We start from the raw sequence: 26,745 nt of genomic DNA on the forward strand, positions 1-26,745 counted from the left end.
TTGTTATCATTTTAAAATCAGGACGTTTTACATAAACATTTCCAGAGTTCTGGCTTCTTGGGGAGAAAGGAGCTACACCAGGCCCAGTTCCTTTGGGTGACCTGGGCTGGACCACACCTTTAGATGGGACTCGCTTCGCCTGTCCACCTGACCCGGAAGCCCCTGGGTTGGCGGCTGCTGCACCTTCTAGATTTTTCCGCTCTCTGGATGTGGTTCTGGGTGGCCGCTGGATGGCCCCTCGGTCCCGGCATCCCTGTCCTGAGGTCCACCCCATTCGTCCGCAGTGGCTCTACCCCCAGACTCTCCCCACGACCCCCATGCAGGCTTGGGTGGGTCACCCACCCTCACAGGGCGCCAGACATCTCTGAACCCAGAGACCTCTCCCCATGGACTCCATCTGCCCCTCACCCCCCTTTTTGAGCATCTCTGTCCCTCACTCTCCAAATGAGACCCCCCACCCCACCCAAGCAGTTGGTGGCCGCGGTTCCTTCTAGGTGCCCTCAGCTCCTCTTCTCCCTGCCCCGGCGTTCCTGCCCCCGTCCCCACTGCGTGCCAGAACCCGGGCTGCCTGCCCATAAAAACCGGCTTCTGTTCACTGGCTGGAGGAGATCTGCCCCAAATCCACCCTGGGCTGGAATCCCACCTCTGCAGCTCTCTCACTGTGTGACCTCAGGCAGGTGTCTTCCCCTCTCTGAGCTTCAGTTTTCTCAGCTGCAAAGTGGGTTTGCCTTGGTGCCCAATTCGCAGGGCAGTGGGGGACAAGCCAGTGACATGGGTCAGGGAGGCAGAGAGGACATTCCATGTGGCGCCTGATGCTGCGTGGTGTCAGGCAGCTGTGGTCATTCTTGCCGGCTGTCCCTGCCTGCTCATCTGTGAAATGGGAGCGTTGACTGCATAGGATCCAGTCAGGGCTCAGTGGGATCATGCCCAGAGCCTGGTATTCAGTAGACACTTAATAAATGCAGGATACTGCGTAGGATCCACTCAGGGCTCGATGGGATTATGCTCAGAGCCTGGCATACAGCAGACACCTAATAGATGCAGGATACTGTGTAGGATCCACTCAGGGCTTGGTGGGATTATGCCCAGTGCCTGGCATACAGTAGACACTTAATAGATGCAGGATACTGCGTAGGATCCACTCAGGGCTCGGTGGGATTATGCCCAGAGCCTGGCATACAGTAGACACTTAATAGGTGCAGGATACTGTGTAGGATCCACTCAGGGCTCGGTGGGATTATGCCCAGAGCCTGGCATACAGTAGACAATAAATGGAGGATACTGCATAGGATCCACTCAGGGCTCAGTGGGATTATGCCCAGAGCCTGGTATACAATAGACACTTAATAGATGCAGGATACTGCTTAGGATCCACTCAGGGCTCGATGAGATTATGCCCAGAGCCTGGTTTACAGTAGACACTTAATAGATGCAGGATGCTGCTTAGGATCCACTCAGGGCTCGGTGGGATTATGCCCAGTGCCTGGCATACAGTAGACACTTAAAAGATGCAGGATACTGTGTAGGATCCACTCAGGGCTCGGTGGGATTATGCCCAGTGCCTGGCATACAGTAGACACTTAAAAGATGCAGGATACTGCGTAGGATCCACTCAGGGCTCGGTGGGATTATGCCCAGAGCCTGGCATACAGTAGACACTTAATAGGTGCAGGATACTGTGTAGGATGCACTCAGGGCTCAGTGGGATTATGCCCAGAGCCTGGTTTACAGTAGACACTTAATAGATGCAGGATGCTGCTTAGGATCCACTCAGGGCTCGGTGGGATTATGCCCAGAGCCTGGTATACAGTAGACACTTAATAGATGCAGGATGCTGCTTAGTATCCACTCAGGGCTCAACGGGATTATGCCCAGTGCCTGGCATACAGTAGACACTTAATAAATGCAGGATAGGCATGGATTCCACCCCCCTTTCCCTGCACCGGGGCTCTTAACTGCAAATCTACTCATACTTCTCCCCATAAGCCTCGCTGCCTCCAGCTCCCCCCAACCCCAGCCAGGACAACTTGGGGACCCTGCCTGTTGCAGCTTCTTCTCCCCCTACCTGGGTCCCGGCCTGTCTGAGGCCCCCATCCCTGCTGTAGCACCAGGCCGTGAGTTACTCACACGCGGACAAAATATAATCGCTGAGACTGAAATATAAATACGCACATCTGTATGTATGCACACACCCAGCCCTCCCTCTGCCCTCTCGGGGAGGAAGATTAATAAATAAAACGCCCTCAATAATTCATGCACCCCGCGCGGAGGCAGCCCTCAGTGGCAGGACCGGGCGGGCGCTGCACACCCTGAATAATTCACGGGTGGTTTTGTGAATTACAGAGCCATCCTGCCTTCCCTCTCAGCAGACACCCCGCCCACCTGGGCGATCTCAGCCGTGACCCCCAGGCCCCTCGAGTCAGGATCCCCGCCTCCCAAGGACCTTGGGCCTTTCAGGGGGGCCCGGTTCAACTGGGGGGAGGGCGGCAGGCTCGGAGGCCCCAGGCACTGGGTGCAGAGGCCCGGCTGTGTGACGCCTGGCGGTGGCCACCCTCTCTGGGGCCAGGGCCGCCCTGGCTCCCACAACCCCTCGCTAACGGGCTCTCGGTCTCTCTCCTCCCTGCAGCCTACTCTCCGCCCGGCACGTCCCCTGCAAACCGTTCCTTTGTGGGATTAGGACCAAGGGATCCTGCGGGCATTTATCAGGCACAGGTAGGGGCCGAGAGGCCGGCTGGTGGGGCGGGAGGGGCAGGGCAGAGGGGCCGGCCCGGGGGGCTCAGGGCGAAGAGGGCCTGCTGGGTCCCACGCCACACCCCCGGCACAGGGGCGCCAGCCTCCCACACCCCACCTGGGCCTCGAGCCCCCACCTGGCCTCTCCCTGAGGCCAAATTTCCCTCCACCTTGGTCCTGGGGGGATGGGGTGTGGCCCCAGACTCAGCCTGTGGGGTCCCCAGGAGCGTCTCTGGAGACCATCGTGGTACAGCTATGGGACCAGTGTCATTACCACCTGCTTCCCATGGTATAGATGGGAAAACTGAGGCCCAGAGAGACAAGGGGGTCTGCCCAGGGTCACACAGTGCATCACCCTCCCTCCTCCAGCCTCCATCCCCCATCCACGCCAAGGCCTAGAGGGACCACGGGGTGGCCAGGGGAAACTGAGGCAGCCTATGGCGGGGCGTGGGGCCTCCCAGGACAGCATCCAAGCCCCCACCCCAGGCTTCAGCCCACATCTAAGCCAGTGTGAGGAGTCGGGGCGGAGAGGCTTCGTCAGCAGGACAGACAGGATGGGGCAGGGGCCAGCGTTCATGTTCACGCTGATGTTCATAGTCACGTACATGTTCAGACGGCTGCAGCTGAGTGAGCATGGCCGGGGTCCCACCACCCCTAGAAGGCAGGCAGGCAGGCAGGAGGTTGACAGAGGAGGCTCAGAGAGGGGAAGTCAATTGCCTGAGGCTGCACAGTAGTCTAGGGAGTGGGGGCGTGGGAGGGCAGCCTTAGCCCCAGGCCCAGCTGTCCCTCACCCCCCACCCCCATAAGGGGCTCTGTGTAGGCCAGGAGTGTGTGAGCACGTCTTCGGGTTATGGGTAAGCAGCTGGACCTTTGAGCCTCTGCTCTCTCCCCGGTGTGTGTTGGGGAGAGGGTTGGAGGATGTAGGAGTGGCTGCCACAGGCCCGGGAGGTCCAGACTCAGAGAGAAACAAGCTCTGGGCTGCCCAGCGGCCACAGAACTGCAGAGCGTGGAGATGTGTGGGGTCCCCAGGGGCCGCGTTCAAATCTTCCGGCCACTGAGGGAGGTTTCCTGCTGCAGAGCCCACGGGCAAGGGTCACGGGGCCTCCCCGGGACCCTGCGGGGCTGTCCTGGCTGAGCGGATGGGGGCGGGGAGGGGACATGGCATTCCCCCTCCCTCCCTGTGCTGGGTGCCCAGGACACCTGTAGGCGGCCCCTCCCTCTCTTCCCAGGCTCCGCAAAACCAGCCGGAGGAGGAAGCGGGGATGGAGGCTGCTTCTCCTGAGTTCAGAGGAGACCCATGTGCTATGGGTGGAGGGAGTCCTGGGTCAGGGGCCAGGGCTCCAGCCCAGTGCTGGCTCACCCACTCTGAACCTCTGTCTCTTCCTCTGGCCTTGGGCACCCGCACCAAGAGCCTTCGAAGGGCACTGGGGGACAGAAAGGGCACTGAAAGGTTCAGGCTTCCCCACACCCCGTAAATGTTAAGTACCCTGCCTTGCACCCATAGAGCCCCGGAGAGGGAGTAACTTGGTCAGGGTCCCCCAGCGAGCAGACGTCCAGGACTCCTCGCTTTGGGATTTGGGCCCCCTATGGCCAACCTCTCCCCCGCCTGGTGCTGATGGAGCCCGGCATTACCTTTGCCACCCCCACCCCACATTGCTCCCTGCCCCTGCGGGAGGCTGGGAATGTCTTAAGTGGTTCAGAAACCAAAGCTAATAAAAGCTGCGGTGGGAGGAGGCCCAGCCCGCTTAACCCTTCCCCAGCCTCTGCCTTGGACCAAACTCTCTGACCAGGCCCTCCCGCCAGGGCCCGGGACCCTTCTCTCAGACTGTGCTGGCTCCAGCCCCACCCCACCCAAGCCTGGGAGGGAAGGGAAACTGAGGCAGGCAAGGGTGGCACCTTTCTCAGCATCCCTATCTTGACTGGCTGGACTCCTGTGGGGACCCAGAAAGGGTGGGACCAGGGCTGGCAGAATGGGGTGTGGGGGGGCACTGGCAAGGGGCTCAGCATAGGCAATGGTGTGGGTCGGGGGAGGGGGAACCAGCTGGAATGTGAGAGATCTCCGGTGGCAGGGGCCAGACAGATGATGCGGGCTTTGCTCTGGGGTAGTGGGGAGCCATAGAAGGGTTTAGAGGGAGGGAGTGGACACCCACCAGGCCTGGGAGTCAGAACTTTCTGGAGCACAGAAAGGAGGTGACACATTGTCAAGAGGCTCTCAGGGGAGCATGGGTTGGGGGAAGGCGAGGTCCCCAAACTGGGCATCCAGGGAGCACAGGTCTGGGGAGGACCCCATTGCTGCTGCCCTGACTGGACTAAGAGCACCTGGGTTGAGGCCGGGCGCCGCCACCTCCCTGCAGACCCCGGAGAGAGGGAGGGAAGAAGCAGTGAGACCCCGCTCTCCCTTCTCCCAGCTCCCGCTCAAAGGGCCCTGAGCTCGGAGGCCTCTCATTTCCGATTCTGGCCAGTCAGCACTTTTGCATTCACCTCCTCTATTCCTGGCGGATTCGCTTCCCTATGCCCCCTCCTCCCCCAAAGCCTGGGTGGGCGCGCCTTTCCCTCTGCCTCTCTGGCTCCCAACACTCCCCAGTCCATGGACTCTCCCCCCATCAATATCCCTCCCCGTGATCTATGCTAATTGATCTCGCCCTGGTCAGTTACCCACCCATCGCCCCATGTCCGTCCCTATCAATCCCCCCACTGTGAGGCTGGGTGGCTCTGACGCCCTGGCCCCTCCCCTCTGTGATGTCCTCCACGCCCCTACATTTCTCCTGCATGGGAGCCCACGTAAGCAGCTGGGTAAACCGAGGGTGGGGGGCAAGGCGGGCATTGAGCTACATGCCCGGAGTCACACAGGCGGCTGCAGCCAGGCCAGCAGGATACCAGAGCCCAAACCTCACCCTTCACACCCACTGCCTCAGTCTCCCCTCAGCTGAGTGGGAGAGGGTGGAGTTGAGGGTGCCCCCACCCCATCCCCGCCCCATTGCTGGGGCCACAGCCAGGCAGGAAGGGGAGGGGAGGGGAGGGAGGAGGGAGGAAGGGCTGAGGGGAGGCTGATCCACCACGGGGAGGGTCACGCCCAGAGTCTGTCGGTTGCCAACAGAAACCAGACATGAGGTAATGGCCAAGATGAACTTGAACTTGGCTGGAGGTGGGGCGCTGGGAACCACTGTGGCGCCAGTTCCATGGGCTGGCCCAGTGGCTGCCTGGTTGGAGGGGCTCTGTTGAATGATTTGCTGCAGGGGTGGGGGGCGGCCCCGCCTCTAACCTCAGTTGGGGAGTGGAGGGGTCTCCCCAGTTCCAGAGGCACAGCCCTCCCCTCACAGTCCACCCTGGATGCTCCATCTGGGGTTGGAGTTTGCGTTTCCAGGGCAGGGGTCTGGACAGCGGCTTCTCTGCAGAGACTGAGGCCGGAGCTGTCCGCAAATGACATGACCTTGGATACAGCCCCATGCAGAACTCCCCTCCCTTAGCCTCGGTCTCCCGCCTCTGGGAGGTTGAGAGTCATCCTCAGCCCCCCTGTGCTTAGTGAGCTTCTGTGGGGCGAGGGGGGGCCATCCGGGGGACCTGTGACAGGATGGGCCCTGGATGCCCAGGACAGTGCTCAGAAGATGCCAAGGGGATTCCTGAGAGGCAGGCGAGGGGGTTGGCCCTGGGCAGGAGCAGAAATGAGAGCCAGAGCCAGACAGGCCTGAGTTCAAGTTCCACCTCTGCCGCTTCCATGCTGGTGACCTCGGGCAAGTTCCTTGACTTCTCTGGGCCTCACTTTCTTCACACAAAACAGAGCAGTGGAGGGAGACCTACCCCCTCCTTCACGGGGATACTGGGGGCATCATTAAAGAGGAGAATTTTTTGGGGGGTTTTTTTGGTTTTTTGGTTTTTTTTTTTGAGACAGAGTCTTATGCTGCCCAGGCTGGAGTGCAATGGCACGATCTTGGCTGACTGCAACCTCCGCCCCCTGGATTCAGACGATTCTCCTGCCTCAGCCTCCCGAGTAGCTGGGATTACAGGCACGTGCCACCACGCCTGGCTAATTTTTGTATTTTTTAGTAGAGACAGGGTTTCGCCATGTTGGCCAGGCTGGTCTCGAACCCCTGACCTCAGGTGATCCACCCACCTTGGTCTCCCAAAGTACTGGGATTACAGGCATGAGCCACCGAGCCCAGCCTCTTGTTTACTTTTTAAAAACATTCTCAAGGCCATGTGCAGTGGCTCATGCCTGTAATCCCAGCACTTTGGGAGGCCAAAGCAAACGAATAAGCTGAGGTCAGGAGTTTGAGACCAGCCTGGCCAACATGGAGAAACCCCGTTTCTACCAAAAATACAAAAATTAGCTGGGTGTGATGGCGCATGCGTGTAATCCTAGCTACTCGGGAGGCTGAGGCAAGAGAATCACTTGAACCTGGGAGGCAGAGGTTGCAGTGAACCGAGATCATGCTACTGCACTCCAGCCTGGTGACAAGAGCGTGACGCTGTCTCAAAAAATCAACAAAAAAACTCTTTATAAAGTGAACAAGGCAGCTGATGTGGTGGCTCATGTCTGTAATCCTAGCACTTTGGGAGGAAGGAGTTCAAGGCCAGCCTGGTCTACATGGCGAAATCCCACCTCTACAAAAAAAAAAAAAAAAAAAAAAACTAGTCAGATGTGGTGGTACATACCTGTGGTCCCAGCTACTCGGGAGGCTGAGGTGGGAGGATCACTTGAGCCCAGGAGATGGAGGCTGCAGTGAGCTATGATGGCACCACTGCACTCCAGCCTGGGCAACAGAGCAAGACCCTGTCTCAAAATAAAATAATAAATTGGCTGGCCACAGTGGCTCACGCCTGTAATCCCAGCACTTTGGGAGGCCAAGGTGGGCGGATCACTTGAGGCCAGGAATTCAAGACCAGCCCGGCCAACATGGCGAAACCCGGTCTCTACTAAGAATACAAAAATTAGCTGGGTGTGGTGGGGCGGGCCTGTAATCCCAGCTACTTGGGAGGCTGAGGCACAAGGATCACTTGAACCCAGGAAGCGGAGGTTGTAGAGAGCCAAGATCACACCACTGCATTCCAGCCTGGGCAACAGAGCAAGACTCTGTCTCATAAATAAATAATAAATAGAGAAGAAAATAATTTTTAAAATATAAAATAAAGGCCAGGCAGAGTGGCTCACGCCTGTAATCCCAGCACTTTGGGAGGCCGAGGCGGGTGGATCACGAGGTCAAGACAGTGAGACCATCCTGGCCAAGATGGTGAAACCCTGTCTCTACTAAAAATATAAAAATTAGCTGAGTGTACTGGCATGTGCCTGTAATCCCAGCTACTCGGGAGGCTGAGGCAGGAGAATCACTTGAACCTGGGAGGCAGAGGTTGCAATGAGCCGAGATCATGCCACTGCACTCCAGCCTGGCAACAGAGCGAGACACCGTCTCAATAAATAAATAAATAAATAAATAAATAATATAATAAAGTAAGATTGAGTTCCAGACTGGGAGCACTGGCTCACACCTGTAATTCCGGCACTTTGGGAGGCCGAGGAAGGTGGATCAGTTGAGGTCAGGCGTTTGAGACCAGCCTGGCCAACATGGTGAAACCCCATCTCTACTAAAAAATACAAAAATTATCCAGGCGTGGCGGTGGACGCCTGTAATACCAGCTACTCGGGAGGCTGAGGTAGGAGAATTGCTTGAACCCAGGAGGCAGAGGTTGTAGTGAGCCAATATCACGCCATTGCACTCCAGCCTGGGCAACAAGAGCAAAACTCCATCTCAAAAAATAAAATAAAATAATAAATAAAATATAAAATACAGTTCCAGATAAATGGATCTTTTGTGTGTGTGTGTGTAAGTATATCCCCAATGTTGCATGGGCTAGACTTATACTAAAAGAATTCTGTGTTAACCAGAACTCCAGTTTCACTGGGCATCCTGTACTGTGTCTGGAAGCCTTCCTCAGAGACAAAGTCACTTGCCATGGGTCACCCAGCAGGTTGTTAGAGCCTGGGGTGGGGAAACTGAGGTCACAGGGTTGCAGGAGGTGGGGGGTGAGCGTGGGAAGAGGTAAACCATGTCTGCAGCAGAGTCTGACCCCTCGACTTCTCTCCCTTTTTCTCTGTCTCTCTCTCCCTCTCTCTCTGTCGCCACTGGGCCACTCAGTCCTGGTATCTGGGATAGCAAAGGTCTTCTTCCCTCGCCCCTTCTCCATCATCCCAGGAATCCCAGGGGGCAGCACAGCCGGCCCCCGGCCCACGTTTTCGGTGGAAAATTAGAGTGAACAAGAACACCCCTGCCGACTCCCAGCCCGGCCAAAAAGACAAAACACATAGACGCACACACGCAGGAGGAAAAGAAAAAACAAAGGAAAAAGAAGAAGAAGAAAAAATAAAAACCCACCCAAGCAAGAAGACAAAAGGTAAAGACGCAACGTTTCCAACTCTCGGGACGCCAAGGCCGCAGGACTGGAGGGCCAGGCCCCGCCACCCCCACGGGAGACCCGGGACAGGGCGTCTTCCTAAGTTATTCATCTCCTCTCCGCCTGCTGCTCGGGAAGGACAGACGCCGGCCACCCGCCCGCCCGCGCCCCGGAGGCCCTGGCTCTGTCCGGAGACCAGGTGAGCACAGCCTGGAGCCTGTGCCCAGGGCCGACAGGCGCGACACCCAGCAAGGCCACCTCTCCCCGGGCCCCCGCGCCTCTGCCGGACACGGACCGGCCCCTCACCCCCCACCGAGGACGCAGCCATTGGGGGGAAAGGGAGACACAGCGGACCCCGGCCGGGCAGCGGAGACCGCAGAGGCGGGCAGGGTGGGGCAGGCGAGTGGTGTCACGGGGGTGCGTGGCGCTTGCTAGCCCTGGCCAGGGGAGTAAGTGAGGCCCAGGCACCTGCTGCCCCTCGAGGGGGCCCTGCCTGCCGTGGGGCCTCCCCACAAGCCCCTCCCAAAGCGCCGGCCGACTCGCTGTCTCGCTGGGGACTCTTTCAGCCCTCGCGCCCGCCTGTTTGGGAGGAGAAGTCTCTATGCAATTGGCCCCGGCCCCCCCACCCCCCACCCCCGGCATAGGAGGCCCCCCCCACCTCGCCCGGCTCACACCCCCAAAGGGAGGGACCCACATTGCACACACTGTAAGAAATGCACTTTCCGAGGAAGGGGATGGGGGAGCCCGGACACCCAGAGCTCCCCGAGTTGGGGGTGCCCGTCTGGAGCGCCCCCGTCAGCCCCTGGCGGTGGGAGGTGAGAGCGAGTGGTTTAAGTGCCTGATTCCCACCACCCGCCCCCCCTTTGTCCAGCTGGGACACGGAATGGCCGCGGGCCTCCTCCCCCTCCCCTCCAGCCTCTCCACCAGCCCCTCCAGTCAACCCTCATCGCCGTGCCCCCCCAGAGCTAGAGAGATGGGGCCCCTGCGTGGCCCGAGGGGCAGAGCTAGGCGTCACTTCCCAAGCGTCCTGCCCTGCCGGGGCGCGGGGGTGGGCTCTGGGGAAGCCGGTGCGCCCCCCACGCCTCCGCTGCCAGTGCCTTACATTCTGGAGCGACCCCCCTCCCTGGTGCCTCCCAGCGAAGGGGGACCGCCGTTTGCACTTTCATCGCCTCCCCCGACGCGGGGCCCAGCTGGGGGACGTGCATCACAGCTGGGCCCCCAGAGGAGAGAGGAGGCCGACGCCAGCGGTCCCCGCTCGGAACGGGGAGGGTTTTCGGGGGGTTCGGCGTCGCACCTCGGGGCCCCCCGCGGCCGTGTAGGGGGCCTCCCATCTGCTAAGCGTTTTTCCGTTGAGCCGCTCCAAAAACACTAAGCTGGGGACGCCAGGTGCCCCCCCACCCCGGCTCCCTGGCCCCATCCACACCTCCACCCCCACCCCAGGATCGCCATCTTTAGGGGAGGCCTGGGAGGGGGTGTTAGGTGTTTTAGGGCCATCGAGCTCAAACCCAAGGACCCCTCCCCGGCCCACCCAGCCCAGCCCCAACTGACCTCCATGCCTAGGGAAAAACTCCCCCCACCACGGCCCCCTCCCCCGACCCAGGCCAAAGCCAGGGCAGGTCTCCGGGTCTCACCTGCTCCTAGCCTCACCCCCCTGCCCCCGAAAACCAGACTCTCCTCCCAAACTAGCCTCAGGAGCTTTGCGAACCCGCTCACTCCTAAAGAGAAAGACCCAGGACCCTCCCCCATCACCCCCGAGAGAGGTTCGCCATCCTCTGGCCTCGAGCCCTTGGTCCCTCCGTCCGTCTGTCCTCGGGGCCCGCTCCCCCGGTGGCCCTTGGGGATCAAAGCGTGGGCCGCTCTCCAGGAGGGCGGGCGGGGGAGGGGGTGGTCGGGTTGTGCCATTGGGGTGTCCGGAAGCTTCTCAGCCAGGGTGGGGGTCGTGGAGTGGGGGAGGGAGGCCAGCCGGGCTCCAGAGGGGTCAGGGCGCGACGAGAACCAACTCTTTACCTAACTTTGCATGGTGCTTAGTCAAGGACTCCTGCGACCTGGCTCCCGAGGTCAGCTGGCGGCGCTGACACACATGCATGGCAGACTATCCCTGGCTCTATCTCCCTGTCCCTCGCCCCCTCCACCCCCCACTTCCTCTTTAAAAAAAAAAAAAAAAAAAAAAAAGATACAAAAAAAACCTTTAAAAAAATTCCATGTTTCCTAATTTGCACGAAATTTTCTACCACAAGATGTGCCTTGCCTTCCGAGAATAAGTATTACCTTTAAACAATATCAGCGCACACACATAGCTGCATGTTCTGCTCGTGTAGTTAAAAAAAAAAAAAAAAGACAAAACAGTGACATGAAATAAAAAATAAAAATTGAAAAGGGATGTATTTCTATTTGTAAAAAAATAAAATAAAAAATAAGAAAGTGAGAATCTAAAAAAAAAAAAAAAAAAGGAAGAAAAACCACGCTAGAAATCAAGCCACTGAAAACAATTGCCCCCAGGTCTACCCAGCCCCTGGCTGGCCTTGGTCCTGTCTCCCCTCCTGCTGTATTCAGGGGTGCCCCCTGGTGCTCAGCCTCTACCACCCCCAACCCTGCTCTCGGGTACCCAGAGGGGTCATTTCTGAATCCCTTGCCCAGAGGACAGACCTCCGGGGCCCATCTTGGCCCTGGGAAAGGGCTCTCCTCTCTGATTGGTCCCTAGGCCACGGGCCGGCCCCCAGACACCATTCACCGACCCACTGCAGGCTGTCCTCCAACCGTGGGGTGGCCACCCCGCCCGCAGCCAGACTCCCCGCTCCCCACTTTTCATGCAGGCTGGCATACCCCTGGCTCAGGGTCAAATGCTGTTCCACACCCACCTCAGAGGCACCCCCTCTCCCCTGCCCCGTGCATCCCCACCCTTCTTGCCAAAGGACCTCTTTTCTCCTATCCAGAGACCACCCCAGGTGGCATTCTCTCCCACCCTCTCCTTTGTCCCCCATCCCCTGTCTCTGTCTTCCAGCTGTGAATATGAAGGGTATCCGGTATGAAACAAAAACACAACCTGATATATGCAATATCTGTCTGTCTGTCTGTACCCACGGGCCTGGCTCAGCCATTGGAGGCCCAGCCGAGGGTCCAGCAGGGCACAGGGACAGCCAGGCGGCACCGAGTCACAGGCTGTGGTCTGGTGGCTGAGCATGCTGTTGTCTTGTCCTTGATTTTATTTTCTTTTGTTCTTTTTCTTTTCTTTTCTTTTTGTTTTTAACTTCAGCTTCCTTTGCTTTTTACTTGACCAAAGCTAAGACAATAGCCAGATGGTTAGTGGGGCAGCCAGGCAGGGAGGACCCAGGGCTGGGATTCTCCAACCTTAGGCCATTCCTGCAGCCCTCACCACCTCCAGCCCCTCCAAGCATCTCGTGTAGGGACCCACGCAGATGGTCCCATTCATTCACTATTGCCCCCAACCCCGGGATTTTGGGTGGTCTCCACAGCCACCATCATACACTCATCCCGTGTTTTCTTCCAAAAAGTCACCTCAGCAGCCTCCCCAGGCGACACAGAGGGAGAGCCCAGACCACCACAGCTGGCCACGACATTGCCCTTAAGTAATATGCATTGGCCAGAGAGCCCGGGCTGGCTGTGCACAGCATCCATGTAGCTGATTTCTGGCTTTTTTTTTTTCTACCCCGCTCCTGAGCAAATCTGTCTTGCCAAGGAACTAGGAGCAACCGGAGGCAAAGGGAGTGGGTGGCCCCATCACTATTGGGACCATCACGTCCCTGCACAGCCCACACCCGGGGGCCCAGAGTCCTGGGCTGGACGCCACCCTTCTCACCCCGAGCTTGCCTCCTTGGCTCACTTGGCACCTTGGCTGAGTACAGCAGGCAAAAGCCCATACCAGGCAGCATGTTGTGGGTGGTTTAGTTCTCCCTGCCTCCCTGTTTCTTGGAAAAGCTACAGGGTCCCTGTAGGGCAAAATTCCCAGGCGCCTTGCTGCAGACAGAGTAAGACAAAAACACCAGGAAGCGGGATTCTGTGCCCATCTCTGCATTTTGGGTTCACAAAAGGGGGTGCCGTCATCCCTGGGTGGAGGAGGGAGTGTTGGTTTTTTGTTTTTTTTTTTTTTACATGTATGAAACTGACATCTTCTCAAATCTTGTTCCACCCCCCTCTGGAAGCCCCCATCACCCACCCCTGCTATGGACACCACACCTATGCCAGGCCCCCCCCCCCAGTCTCATTCTGGGGTCTGCCCATGCTGTGGGAAAGAATAGGGAGGCCTCCCAAATATATGCAAATTGTCCCCATTCCGTGGGGGCACCTGACAATGACCCGGGTGGAGATGGGGCATGGGGGAGTAGGAAGACCCAGCCCTATTTGACTGGGGAGAGGAGGATCTGGAGTCCTTCATGCCCAGGTCTGGAACCCAGGTTCTGACCCCAGAGCCCCACCCTGGGCTGGACAATCAGATCCCAAAGGAATGCCAAAGGGGACTCGGTTGGGAGAGCCGCTTAGGGGCCAGACCTGGGTCCCCCTGCAGGTCCCCAGGCAGCAGACAATTCCACCTTCCCTGCCCCAGGACCTGGAGAGACAGCAGCATCCCAAGCACAGACAGACTTGGCTGCACCCCACTGTCCCTTGCAAGACAGGTTCTGGAGCCAGGAGCAACTGTCCAGCCCTCCAGAAGAGACAGCAAGCAGCCCCCCTACCCACCCTGGCCTCCCCAATGGTACTTTGACCTCCAGTGTAGGGCTATACTATACATATATATATATATATATATAATTTTGGAATTTGTTTCTCATAATACAGAATATACAGTGGCTACCTTGTATCTTGGTCTGGATTCTCTCTCTGAGACCCCGGATTTTACTTTCTCTTTGGAGGGCGCTGGGACATACATCTCTCAATCCAGCTTCCTCCGCATCCTCCCATCTTTCCCCATTTCTGCCACGTCAGACACTTCCTGAGAGTCTCACCTCCAAACTGACACCGCTGCCCATCCATTGCTCAATGGTACAGAGTGTGAGGTCAGTCCACCACCCTTGACCTCCCGGCAGGGCAAGGTGAGGAGGCGGACCCAAAGCAGTACCAGCAGGACTTGTTGCCAGTGATACCAAAACAGACTTTTCCCAAGCAGTGCCTCACATGTCTGCTGGTGTGGCTTTGGGATTCTCCTGCCCCACCCCCCATCCATGGCAGCCCCCTCCCCAAGGCTTTGCTCACACCTGAGACAGGAAGGAGGAAGGGGATCCAATAGGAATAAGGGCCCCGGAGAGGAAGTCATGCACCCCCAAGCCACCACCCCCCAGCCTTCCACGCACATCTCCTGGCTGGAAGAGAGCCCTCCAAAAAGGGGACACAGGCTGCCCCGGCCCCTCAACTGCATCCACACCCCATCCTCTCATCTTGGGTCCCAGCCAGGCCCCCCCAAAACCAAAGCCCCCTCAAGTCCTGGGGTCCCAGCCTGTGCCCCCAGCTTCCTGCCCACCCAGCCCCGAGCATTCTCACACAGAGAAAGAACAAGCAAGGGCTCCAGGGGGACAGGATGGGGCAGGGCATACAGTGGGGGGTCGGGGGGCAGCTGGGAGGAGGGAGGGACAAAACAAAACATTTTCCTTTGGGTTTTTTTTTTCTTTTTTTCTCCCCTTTACTCTTTGGGTGGTGTTGCTTTTCCTTTCCTTTTCCCTTTGAGATTTTTTTGTTGTTGTTTCCATTTTGTATTTTACTGATATCACCAGGATAGTTTACTCTCCTTCTAGCTTTCTGCTTACCGCACACTGGATAACACACACATACACACCCACAAAAATGCTCATGAACCCAATCCGGAGAAGGTTCCAGCGGGTCCCCCACCCTCCCCTCCTCCTCCTACTTCTCCTCTTGACAGCGAGGACAGGAGGGGGACAAGGGGACACCTGGGCAGACCCACCGGCTCTCCCCCCACCCCACCCCGCCCCTCACATCATACTCCAATCATAACCTTGTATATTATGCAGTCATTTTGGTTTTCGCGGACGCGCCTACCTAAGTACCATTTACAGAAAGTGACTCTGGCTGTCATTATTTTGTTTATTTGTTCCCTATGCAAAAAAAAATGAAAATGAAAAAAGGGGGATTCCATAAAAGATTCAATAAAAGACAAAAAAAAAGAAAAAAGAAAAAAATGTATAAAAATTAAACAAGCTATGCTTCGACTCTTTCTGGCTGTCCCGGGTCCTCTTTTCCATGTCCCGTGTGGGTTGCTCTGTGTCCTTTGGAAAAGTGAGGGGCAGAGGCTGCAGGGAGCTGGGGTGGACCCCCAAGCCCCGTGGATGGGCAGGCTGGGATTCTGAAAGCTTCAGATCAAGTGTCCCCTGGGGGCATTAGACAATATCTGGGGACATTTGTGGTTGCCACGACTGGGGGATGCTCCTGGCGTGGAGTGGGTGGAAGCCAGAGACACTGCTCAGCATTCTGCAGTGCCCAGAACCAAGGTTCATCCACACAAGACATCCACACAAGACATCCACAGTGCCTGGCGCGGAGAGACCTGCTTTGATTGTTTGGAGGGGAAAAAAATCAGATTTGCTCCCTGCTCACAGTAGACACCAGGGTAAGCTCCTGATGGGGTGGATGACAGAAACCAGGGAGACCTGCAGCTCCTAGGATTCTCCTCCTCGCCCCCTCCCCACTCAGGGTGGGATTCCAATGTGTGCAGCCTCCTAGGACCTCAGCAGGGTGGAGGATCATGGGATGCAGTCTACTGGGGGGTCCATGAAATCCCCTAACCCAGGGAGTCTCACCCAAGGGCGATCCTGCCCCCCAGAGGACACTGGGTGATGTCTCAGACATCCGTGGTTGTCACGACTGGGAAGTGCTCCTGGCATGGAGTGGGTAGAGGCCAGGGACGCCGCTCAGCACCCTGCAGTGCCCAGGATGGCCCCACCCCAGAGACTGATCCAGCGCCCATGTCCACAGTGCCTGGGGGTGGGGGAGACCCACTTTAGATGGTGGCTTTGAATGAGCTTCTGAGGCCAGACCTGTCCCAGCAATGCTCCTGGAGGCTGTAACCTCTTCCCCTTTGTAGGATGGGCTGTTTCACACCCCTTAGCCTTTGCTCATTCCTGCCTCCCCATCTGTGCAGACCTTTCACACTGGTGTCCTCTTCCGCCAGGAAGTCTTCCCACCTTTCTCCAGCCTGGTTCCCTCCCCCAGCAGTGTCAGAGCTATCGGTGAATTCCATGAGGCATCTACGGAGCACCCACTCTGTGCCAGGCACAGGGGATTCCATCCCCTCCCTTGCGCCTTGGAATAATCCAAGCCTGGCACACAGTCGGTGCTCAATAAATGCACAAAATAGCTTCTCTTGCTACCTGGCAAACTCCCAGTCATTGAGCAAAGACTTCCTGAGCATCTCCTGAGTACCAAGCCCTAGGACCCAGCAGTGAACAAAACACTCAAATTCAGATCTCGTCTTGGAGCCTACAGCTTCCTCCAGGTCAGGAAGAACAGTGAACAACAAGTAGAAGTGGCCGGGTGCAGCGACTCACACCTGTAATCCCAGCAATTTGGGAGGCCAAGGCAGGAGGATCGCTTGAGTCAAAGAGTTCAGGACCAGCCTGGGCAACATAGAACCCATCTCTACAGATAAACTTAAAAAGTTAACTGGGCGTGGTGACACACCTGTAGTCTCAGGAGGCTGAGATAGGAGGATTGTTTGATCCCTGGAGGTTGAGGCTGCAGTGAGCTGTGATTGCACCACTGCTGTCCAGCCTGGAGTGCAACAGAGCAAGACCCTGTCTCCAATCAATCAGTTGATAAAATAGAAGTAAAAGATGTCAGAGGAGGTAAGTGATGAGTAGGGCAATGAACAGAGGAAGGGTGGGGAGTGGTCCCATCTAGATAGGTCTGGAGGGAGGGAGGGAAGGAGCGTCCTGAAATTCTGGCAGAAGTCACAGCTCCTGCAAAGGCCCGAGGGCGGGACCATGCCTGCTTCATTGGAGGAACAGTGAGGAGGCCTGTGTGGCTGGAGCAGAGTGAGGAGAGGGATGGAGGGAGGACTGGAGGGCAGGGAAGGGACGGGGCAGGTCATTCAGGGCCTTGTGGGCCACAGGGAAAACTTTGACTTTTCCCCTGAAGGAGGTGGGAGCCATGGAGGGCTGGGGGCAGAAGGATGGGCCCCAACATGGTTTCAATACACCCTCGGCCAGGAAGCCTTCCCCACCTGCCCCAGCAGAGCTTCTACCCCCAATCACTCCTGACCCAGCCCTGACCATTCAGGGGCATGACCGTGTCCAGCTCTGTCCCCTCCAGACTGGGGGCCCCTCCTACACTGAGGTCAGAGGGGAGGGAGGCTGGGGCCCGGGAGAATCAGGAGTGTGAAAGGGGCTGGGTGCGGTGGCTCATGCCTGCAGTCCCAGCACTTTGAGAGGTGGGAGGATCACTTGAGGTCAGGAGTTTGAGACCACCCTGGACAACATGGTGAAACCCTGTCTCTACTAAAAATACAAAAATTAGCCGGGTGTGGTGATGCGCCCCTGTAATCCCAGCTACTCAGGAAGCTGAGGTGGGAGAATTGCTTGAACCCGGGAGGTAAAGACCGCACCACTGCACTCCAGCCTGGGCAATGGAGCGAGACCCTATCTCAAAAAAAAAAAAAAAATAGCCAGGCGTGGTAGTGCATTCCTGTAGTCCTAGCTACTTGGGAGGCAGAGGTGGGAAGATCCCTCGCGCCTGATAGGTAGAGGCTGCAGTGAGCCAAGATCACGCCACTGCACTCCAGCCTGGGCGACAGAGCAAGACCCTGTCTCAAAAAAACAAAAACAAAAAAAGAGTATGAGAGGCTAGTTCTTGGGGGGGCTGAGATGGGGCCCTCCATCCTGTCCCCAACTCCAAAACCCCAAAAGACCCCAGGTTGGGCCAGAAAAACTCTCTTTGCACCATGGGCTCCTTCCATCCTACCCACAAGACCACAAGGCGGGGACGATCCTTTTTTGCAAATGGGGAAACTGAGGCACAAAGAAGCGAGGTAAGGTGCATTGACAGGGCAGCAGGCACAGTGCGTCCTCACTGACACGACCCCACGCTGCTTCCTGGTGACAGGCACCGAGGACACCGAGGATGGGGGGTCCGAGGCCCCTTCCCACGTCCCACTCCCAACTTGGGTGGCCCCCACTTACCCTCAGCAGCGAGGTTTTGGCGCCCCCTTGTGGGCAGGCTGGGGACCCCCCCCCCCCCCCCCCCCCCGCCAACCTCCCCGATCCCAATTCCTCTCTGCAGCGGGAAACGGGGGCTCCAGTCAGGCCAGAAGAGGCTTCTTGTAGAGCAGGGGTTGAGCCAAGGTCAGGGGGTCTCAGCTGGAGTCAGGGGATCAGCCAGGGCTGGGGTGGAAACTCAGCGGTGGAAACTTAGCCTCCCCTTGGATCTTACGGAAAGCCTCGGTCGTGTCCAGCCCTTGGCCCCTGGGTGATGAGATTCCTGGCTGGGAGGGGAGGGCTGTCCCAGTAATGCAGGCTGTTGGGTTGGTCACCCCTGACTCCCCACCCTAAAACGGGGGAAGGCTTGTGACAACCCAAAATGCCCCCGCAAAAAAATTCCAAATGCGGCCGGGTGCAGTGGCTCATGCCTGTAATCCCAGCAATTTGGGATACCAGAGATGGGAGGATTGCTTGAGGTCAGGAGTTAGAGACCAGCCTGGGTAATACAGCGAGACTCTAGCTCTATCAAAAAATAAACATAAAATTAGCTGGGCACGGTGGCTCACAACTCTAATCCCAGCACTTTTGGAGGCCAAGGAGGGTGGATTGCTTGAGCCTGGGAGTTCGAGACCAGCCTGGGCAACACGGTGAAACTCCGTCTCTACTAAGAACGTATAAATCAGCCAGGTGTGGTGGCAGGCGCCTGTAATCCCAGCTACTCAGGAGGCTGAGGCATGAGAATTGCTTGAACCTGGGAGGTGGAGATTGCAGTCAGCTGGGATCGTGCCACTGCACTCCAGCCTGGGTGACAGAGGGAGACTCCACCTCAAAAATAAAATTTAAAAAATAGCTGAGTGTGGTGATATGTGCCTGTGGTCCCAGCTGCTCAGGAGGCTGAGGCAGCAGGACCGCTTGAGCCCGGGAGGTCAAGGCTACAATGAGCTATGATGGAATCACTGCACTCCAGCCTGGGCAATAGAGCAAGACCCTGTCTCTACAAAATATTTAATTTTTTAAAAAATTTCCAAACGCCCCCTAGTGGAGAAGTCCTGCCCCCTGCACTCCAGCCTGGGAAACAGAGTGAGACCTTGTCTCAAAAAATAATAACCATCCTGGCTAATACGGTGAAACGCCATCTCTACTAAAAAATACCCAAAAAATTAGCCGGAAGTGGTGGTGGGTGCCTGTAATCCCAGCTACTCGGGAGGCTGAGGCAGGAGAATCGCTTGAACTGGAAGGTGGAGGTTGCGGTGAGCCAATATCGGGCCCTTGCACTCCAGCCTGGGCAACAAGAGCAAAACTCCATCTCAAAAGAAAAAAGAAAGAAAGAGAAAGAAAGAAAGAAAGAAAAGAAGAAAAGAAAAGGGCCAGGAGCAGGGACTCACACCTGTAATCCCAGCACTTTGGGAGGCCTAGGCAGGCGGATCAACTGAGGTCAGGAGTTCGAGACCAGCCTGGCCAACATGGTGAAACCCCCGTCTCTACTAAAAATGCAAAAATTAGCCAGGCATGGTGGTGCATGCCTGTAATCCCAGCTACTCGGGAGGCTGAGGCAGGAGAATCACTTGAACCCAGGAGGCAGAGATTGCACCGCTGCACTCCAGCCTGGGTGACAGAGTGATTGCACCACTGCACTCCAGCCTGGGCGACAGAGTGAGACTTTGTCTAAAGAAAAAAAAAAGAAAAGAAAAAGGTCCTCATTAAGAAATGGTCATTGTGGCCAGGCTGAGGCTGGATAATTGATTGAACCTGGAAGGCAGAGGCTGCAGTGAGCCAAGATCACAGCATTGCATTCCAGCCTGGGTGACAGAGCAAGACTCCATCTCAAATAAAAGAGAAATGGTCATTGTTCAGGGCAAGGTCCAGGGCCTGGAGAAGGTGAGGGGAAGCAGGAGAACAGAAACTGGGAAAAGGAAGTGCTAGTCCCTTTCCAAGATATTGCAGGGCCCTGGGGCACCCCCACCCTCCAAGATACAGCTCCCAGGAAAAAAGTCACGTGCCCCAAAACAAAGTGAGGTGGGGGAAGGAGCAAAGATTTGCTTGGAGACGGCGCTCAGGGCTCAAAGTCCAGGGCTCAGGACAGCAAAAAACCAGATTGCGGGGGGAGTGTTTAATCTGCTCAGGGCGTCTGGGCACCCGTGCACCCTGAGCCTCCATATCATCTGCCCAGCCATCGCCTGCAGCCCCAAAAGCAGCCTCCTTCCCCAGAGGTAAACTGAGTCCCAAGAGATGACAGGAGCCCTTCCAAAGGGCTGTTACGAATGCTTTAATGCAGGCCATTGGGAAGCAGCTCTCAGCTGGCAGTGGGTGCATGGGAGAGGGGAAGTTCTGTTCAGTAGACATCAGGCAGAGAGAAAAGAAATCAGGCAGTGGGGAGAAGCAGGTGGAGCCATGAGATCGTGGAGGATTGCGGGTGTCTCCTCAACCAGGGATGCTCTCCGAGTATAAGAAGAATCACCAGGCAGGGACCAAGCTCAGGAAGAGGGGTGCATGAAAACCATGTTTGCCCAGAGAGCCCCCAATGAGGGAGGTGGGGTGGGTTCCAAGCCTTCTTCACTTGAGAACACTGTATTCTGAATCCCAGATGGAGTCATTTCACGGGCTTCAAGTCCAGGGCACTGCTTTTAGGGGGCAGAAGAGGCATCTCTGGGGGACTGCCTGGAAGAGGCAGCCAGGAATCTTCACATGACTGTGCTCTTTGCTCTCTCATGGTCTCCGGGCTCTTTTTCCTCCAGATCCAGTCCCAAGTTGCTCTCTCCTTCCTTTGCTGTCTTTTTCTCCTTCTTCCTCTTCTCTTCTTTCTCCTTGGCCTCTTTCTTCTCTCTCTTGTCTTCACTGTAGGGATACAAAGGCCCCAAACCATAATAAGAAACAGAGACACTCCTATTTAATGGCCACTCACTTGAGCCAGCCCATGTGATGAGTATTTTACAAGCGGTATCTCAGTGAATCTTCAAAATAACCCTAACTACGCGGCCTCACGATTTCCATTTCACAAAGACAGCAACTAAGACTCAATTGCTCCATGGAGGGATGGATGGGTGGATGGAGGGATGGACATAAGCCAAAGGCTCCCTGTTGCCTCTTGGGACTCAGTTTACTCCTGGCGAAGGAGGCTGCTTTTGAGGCTGGGTGCAGTGGCTGGACAGATGATATGGAGGTTCACACTGCATATCATCATTGCAACTAAGACTCAACTGCTCCATGGATGGATGGATAGGTGGGTAGGTGTGTAAAGAAGTTAGGGAATAGATGGGTAGATGAGTGGACAGGTGGGTGGATAGTGGGTGGGTGGATGGATGATGGATGGGGGTATGGATGACTGGATGAATGGGTGGATGGCTAGGTGGGTGAGTGGTTGGAAGGATGGATGGATGGGTGGGTGGGTGGATAGATGGATGATGAATGGATGAGTAGACAGATGAATGGGTGGGTGGGTGGATGGGTGAGTGGATAGTTGAGTGGGTGGACGGATGGTAGGTGGATAGGTGATGGATGGATGGGTGGGTGGGTGGATAGATGGATGATGAATGGATGAGTAGACAGATGAATGGGTGGGTGGGTGGATGGGTGAGTGGATAGTTGAGTGGGTGGACGGATGGTAGGTGGATAGGTGATGGATGGATGGTGGGTGAATGGATGGGTGGGTGGGTGGATAAGTGAATGGGTGGATGAATGGATGGATGAGTGGGTGGATGAATTAATGAATTGGTGGGTGAATGGATGGGTGGGTGGGTGGATAAGTGAATGGGTGGATGAATGGATGGATGAGTGGGTGGATGAATTAATGAATGGGTGGGTGAACAGATGGGTGACTGAGTTGGCGAATGAATGGATGAGTGAGTGTGTGGGTGGGCGGATGATGGCTGGGTGATTGATGGATGGTGGATGGATGGATGATAGATGGATGGGTGGATGGATGAATGAATGGGTTGGTGGATGAATGGATGGATGGGTGGGTGGATGGATGAGTAGATAAGTAGTTACATGAATGGACTGCTGCATGGAGGTTGAATAAATGAATTGGAAGATAAATGAATACATTGCAGGAAGGAGAGACTGATGGATCAGTGGATGGCGGTATGCAGAATGGAGAATGGGTGGATGGGAGTATAGATGGATGTATAGATCAATGAATGAATGTATAGGTGGATGGATGGATGAGTAGATAAGCAGTTGGGTGAATTGATGGTTGCATGGAGGGAGGGACAGATTAATAAGTAGATGAATGGATGAATTGGAGGAAGAAGAGAATGACATACCAATGGATAGGTAGATGGAGGATGAATGAGACTGTAGGTGGGTGGATGGATCAATGAGCTAATGGATAGATAGACTGATGGATGGACAGTTGGAGAGTGAAGACTGCATAGTTCGATGGACGCATAGGTGGGTGGGTGCGTGTATCAGTGAGTGGACAGATCAATGGGCTAATGGGTAGGTGGACTGATGGATGGGTGGTTGGAGGGTGAGGACTGCACGGGCAGACTGATAGATGGATGTACAAGTGGATGGTTGGGTGGATGGATGGAGGATTGAACAAGGCAGAAAGGAAGCTACAGGTACAGGTGCACAGGTGGGATCCAGATCCCCCAGTACATCCTGGGAGTAGGAATCATATTTTACTGGGGCTGAGCCAGGTCTTAGACAAAGCCACCACTCAGGTCCTCTCCCTCAGGCACATCTTGGACTCAGCTGAGACTCTCCCAGCCAGGCTGGTCACCTCCCAGCTCCCACTCTCCTACTCCTGTCCCCAAGCCTTTGCCCAAGACAGAGCCCTCAGCCCTGGATGGATGGATGGATGGATGGATGGATGGATGGATGGATGGATGGATAAATGGGTAGGTGGATGGATGGCTGTGTGGGTGGATGAATGAGTAAATAGATGGGTGATGGATGGATAGGTGATGGATGGATGGATGGATGGGTGGATGGGTGGGTGGGTGGATGGATGATGGATTGATGGGTGGATGAATAGATGGGTGGGTGGATGGATGGTGAATGGATGGCTGATGGATAGATGGGTGGGTAGATGGATGGGTGTGTGAACAGATGAGTGGGTGGGTGGATGGGTGAGTGGGTGGATGGATTGGTGAATGGATAGGTCGGGGGGTGGGTGAGTGAGTGAATAGATGGGGGATGGATGGATGGATGGATGGATGAATGGATGGATGATGGATGGTCAGTGGATGGATAGTGGGTGGGTGGATGGGTGGGTGATGAATGGATGGGGGTGGGTGATGGATGGATGAGTGATGAATGGATGGGTGAGTGGGTGGACGGGTTGGTGAATGGATGGGTGGGGGGATGGGTGAGTGGATGGATGGATGGATGGATGGATGACAGACAGATGGTGGGTGGATGGATGGTGGGTGGGTGGATGGGTAGGTGATGGGTGGATGGGTGATGAATGGATGGGGGGTGATGAATGGATGGGTGAGTGGGTGGATAAGTGGTAGGTGAATAGATGGGTGGGTGGGCAGCTGGGTGAGTGAACAGATGGGTGATGAATGGATGATGGATGGATGGATGATGGATGGATGGATGGTGGGTGATGGATGGATGGGTGAGTGGGTGGATGGGTGAGTGGGTGAATGGGTGATGGATGGGTGAGTGGGTGGATGGGTGAGTGGGTGGATAGGTGAGTGGGTGAATGGGTGAGTGGGTGGATGGGTGAGTGGGTGGATGGGTGGGTGATGGATGGATGGATGGTGGGTGAGTGGGTGAATGGGTGAGTGGGTGGATGAGTGGGTGATGGGTGGATGGAAGATGGAGGTCTGCAACCCTGAGTCCTCTGTGGGAATCCTCAGGTTGGGAGGCAGTCAGAGCCATAGGAGGCACTGAGTCCAGGTGGGTCGCCCATACCTAGGCCTTGTACAGACACCTACACAATCCTACACCACAGTCTTCTTCAACAGGTATTTATTAAGCACCTCCTGTGTTTCAGGCCCAATGCTGGGTATGAGGACACAGCCAGGACCAAAGCTAAGTTGCCTACACAACTGGAAGGCACCACGTAATGTCTCAAAATTAGTGAACAACTAAGACAGTTCCACTGGTGATAAGCATGAATCAGACTTGGGGCTGGGGACAGTGTCAGGAAGGCTGGTGGCCAGGCTGGAAACCCCTGACTAGGGACTGGAGGAGGAGAAGGAGCTGCCAGAAGATACAGGAAAGGTGAAGATCCCAGGGCAGGAATGTGTTTGAAGGATTCAGGACAGCAAGGTCATCTGCGCACACCCGTTCCCCCACCCCGAGGAGGGGCTCACACAGACCCCCAGCATCCGCACGGATAGTACCTCTGGTCCTGATATAGGTTGGACTCCATTCTGAACGTGGTCTCCTCCTCGTCCTCAGCCCTGCAGAGATAAAGGGAAAGGTGGAAGGGGGCGGGAGAGGAGAAAGGGGGCGGTAAAGGGAAGGAAGCGGTGTGACCGCCTCAGCCTCTGTCCCAACCTCCCAGCCGGGGCTCATGAACCCCAGGACGCAAGGAAGGGCTGGGCTGCCTGGCTGGTTGTCTTGGGGAGGGAGGCGGGTGCAGGCCCGGGATCTGGGCTCTGAGAGTAGGGGTTGGAGGAGCAGCAGGGAAATGGGAGACCTTCGGACTTCGAGGCTGGTGATGGGGGTACCAGAGAGGGTTGGGAAGCTGGGGGTGGGGGCAGGGCTGTGGGGGCAGCGGGGTGGGGGCGGGCACCCACCTGGCCTTGGAACACCAGAGGCGGTTGGCCAGCAAGACCAAATAGACGATGAACAGGAAGCCGACTACCGCAGCCAGGCCCACCAGCCACGGCTTCAGGCGATGCTCCGTGGCTGCAGGAAGTTGGGGAGGTTCGACTCAGAGGAAGGAAAGGGCAGAAGACCCCCATTCCCCCACCACCCTAGCAAGGAGAGAGAGAAGGTCACCGGGGGTGCTCCGACAGAGGGGGTATTGGAAAGGGACGGAGCTTCAGCGACCTGGATGGCGTAGGGGGGTCGGGAGGGTTTAGAGAGGGGGAGGGTACCTTACCAGAGTGGGAGGGAGCCTGGGGGCCCAGAGAGGGGAGGGGCTTATAAAAGAAGGGGGGCTTAGAGGGGACGGAGTTTACAAATCAGGAGGGCTCAGAAGGGGCGGGGCTTATAATGCAGGCAGAGGCTCAGGGGGAGGGGCTTATAAAGGAGGACCTCAGAGGGGCGGGGCTTATGACAAAGGAGTGGCTCAGGGGTGGGGTTTATAAAGGAGAACAAGCTCAGAGGAGGGGCTTATGAAGAAGGAGGGGGCTGAGATGGGTAGAGGCTTGTGAAGAGGGTCTCAGATGGGGAGGGCTTATAAAGAAGAGTCTGGGGGGTTGGGGCTTACAACAGAGGAGCTGTTGGAGGGAGCTTATAAAAGGAGGCAGAGGCTTAGCGGGAGGGGCTTATAAAGGAGGAGCTCAGAGGGGAGGTGCTTATAAGGGGAGAGGGTCTCAGAGTGGGAGGGGCTTATAAAGGCAGCAGAGGCTCAGGAGGAGGGGCTTATAAAGAAGGGGGAGCTCAGAGGGGAGGGGCTTACAACAGAGGAGGGGCTCAGGGAGGGGTCTATAAAGGATGAGTGAGAAGGAGGGGCTTACAGAGGAGGAAGAGGCTCAGATGGGGAGGGGCTTGTGAACTAGGGGGCTCAGAGTGGGAGGGGCTTGTAGAGGAGGCAGAGGCTCAGGGGGAGGGGCTTATAAAGGAGAAGGAGCTCAGCGGGGAAGGGCTTACAGAGGAGTCAGAGGCTCAGGGGGAGGGGCTTATAAAGAAGGAGGAGCTCAGAGGGGAGGGGCTTACAGAGGAGGAGGGGCTCGGGGAGGGGTTTATAAAGGAGGAGGCGTGAGAAGGAGTGGTTCACAAAAGAGGAGGGGACTCAGATGGGGAGGGGCTTGTAAAGGAGGCCCGAGCTCAGAGTGGGGCCGAGCTCAAGGGGGGGGGGCTTCAGCCAGGTGTGCTCAGAAGGGCTGGAGAGGGGAAAGGCTCGGGTAGGCGGTGGGGGGTCCCTTACAGAGGAGGGCAGAGCCCAGCGAGGGGGAGGCCGGGCGGTACTGCGGGGGTTGAGAAGGGCCTCCAAGCCACTCTTCCTTTTCTTCCTGCCCCCTCTCCTTTTTCTCGCCATGGAAAATTGGGAGATGGTGATCACCTGACCAACTCCCCCATCCCGCGACGCCCCCTCCCGCCCCCCTGCACCTACCCTGCTGGGCCTCCACCGGGGAGAGGAGCAGAAACTCCAGCACCAGAAGGGCCCCCAGGGTCTCCATGACGGTCGAGTGAGCCAGCAGCCAGCCAGCGGCGGTCCCGGGTCGGCGTCCACAGGTTTGGTGTGGGCGAGGCCCTGCCTCCCCGTGATAAGGCACAGAAGGTCCCGGGGCGGGGGATGCATGAGACCTGGGAGCGGGGCCCGCCCCTGGCACCACCTGGTTGGGCATCCTGCCCCTCCCCTGCCATCTCCTGCCCCATCGCTCTCCCTCCGGGAGGC

General features: G+C 56.7%; 3 protein-coding genes across 8 annotated transcripts in view; 2 read left to right on the forward strand and 1 right to left on the reverse strand.

Moving 5' to 3' along the window:
• The window catches only part of NFIC (nuclear factor I C), a 107,033-nt gene extending 91,732 nt beyond the window's left edge, over window positions 1-15,301 (forward strand). For 4 of the 6 annotated variants that reach the window (XM_063801003.1, XM_016937039.4, XM_016937038.4 and 1 more), the window contains 2 exons: window positions 2,627-2,712; window positions 8,862-15,301. In XM_063801003.1, coding sequence (XP_063657073.1) covers window positions 2,627-2,677 — 51 coding nt within the window. In that variant the 3' untranslated portion in view covers window positions 2,678-2,712; window positions 8,862-15,301. The remainder of the gene's footprint in view (window positions 1-2,626; window positions 2,713-8,861) is intronic. The other 2 variants (XM_054673862.2, XM_016937042.4) reach the window with 2 other exon arrangements.
• LOC107969841 (proline-rich protein HaeIII subfamily 1-like) lies at window positions 9,719-10,489 on the forward strand. Its single transcript, XM_054673863.1, has one exon. It carries the CDS (start codon window positions 9,719-9,721, stop codon window positions 10,487-10,489), a length of 771 nt encoding a protein of 256 aa, XP_054529838.1.
• A 5,223-nt stretch (window positions 15,302-20,524) lies between the features above and the next one.
• SMIM24 (small integral membrane protein 24) lies at window positions 20,525-26,695 on the reverse strand. The gene is made up of 4 exons (XM_016937044.3): window positions 26,461-26,695; window positions 24,977-25,088; window positions 24,578-24,637; window positions 20,525-21,113 (listed from the first exon to the last, which is right to left on the reverse strand). Exons 1-4 carry the CDS (start codon window positions 26,693-26,695, stop codon window positions 20,960-20,962), a joined length of 561 nt encoding a protein of 186 aa, XP_016792533.1. The 3' UTR covers window positions 20,525-20,959.
• Between the last annotated feature and the right edge of the window lie 50 nt (window positions 26,696-26,745).

The sequence above is a fragment of the Pan troglodytes genome, chromosome 20, assembly GCF_028858775.2.
Source record: "Pan troglodytes isolate AG18354 chromosome 20, NHGRI_mPanTro3-v2.0_pri, whole genome shotgun sequence".
NCBI classification, from domain to species: domain Eukaryota; kingdom Metazoa; phylum Chordata; class Mammalia; order Primates; family Hominidae; genus Pan; species Pan troglodytes.

Coding starts and splice junctions, on each gene's coding strand:
- LOC107969841 (XM_054673863.1), top strand. CDS start 9,719: ATGCAATTGGCCCCGGCCCCCCCACCCCCCACCCCCGGCATAGGAGGC.
- SMIM24 (XM_016937044.3), bottom strand. CDS start 26,695: ATGCCCAACCAGGTGGTGCCAGGGGCGGGCCCCGCTCCCAGGTCTCAT. Junction 25,089..26,460: donor CCCGGTGGAGGCCCAGCAGG/GTAGGTGCAGGG, acceptor AACTTCCTGCAG/CCACGGAGCATCGCCTGAAG. Junction 21,114..24,577: donor AACCTATATCAGGACCAGAG/GTACTATCCGTG, acceptor GTATCCCTACAG/TGAAGACAAGAGAGAGAAGA.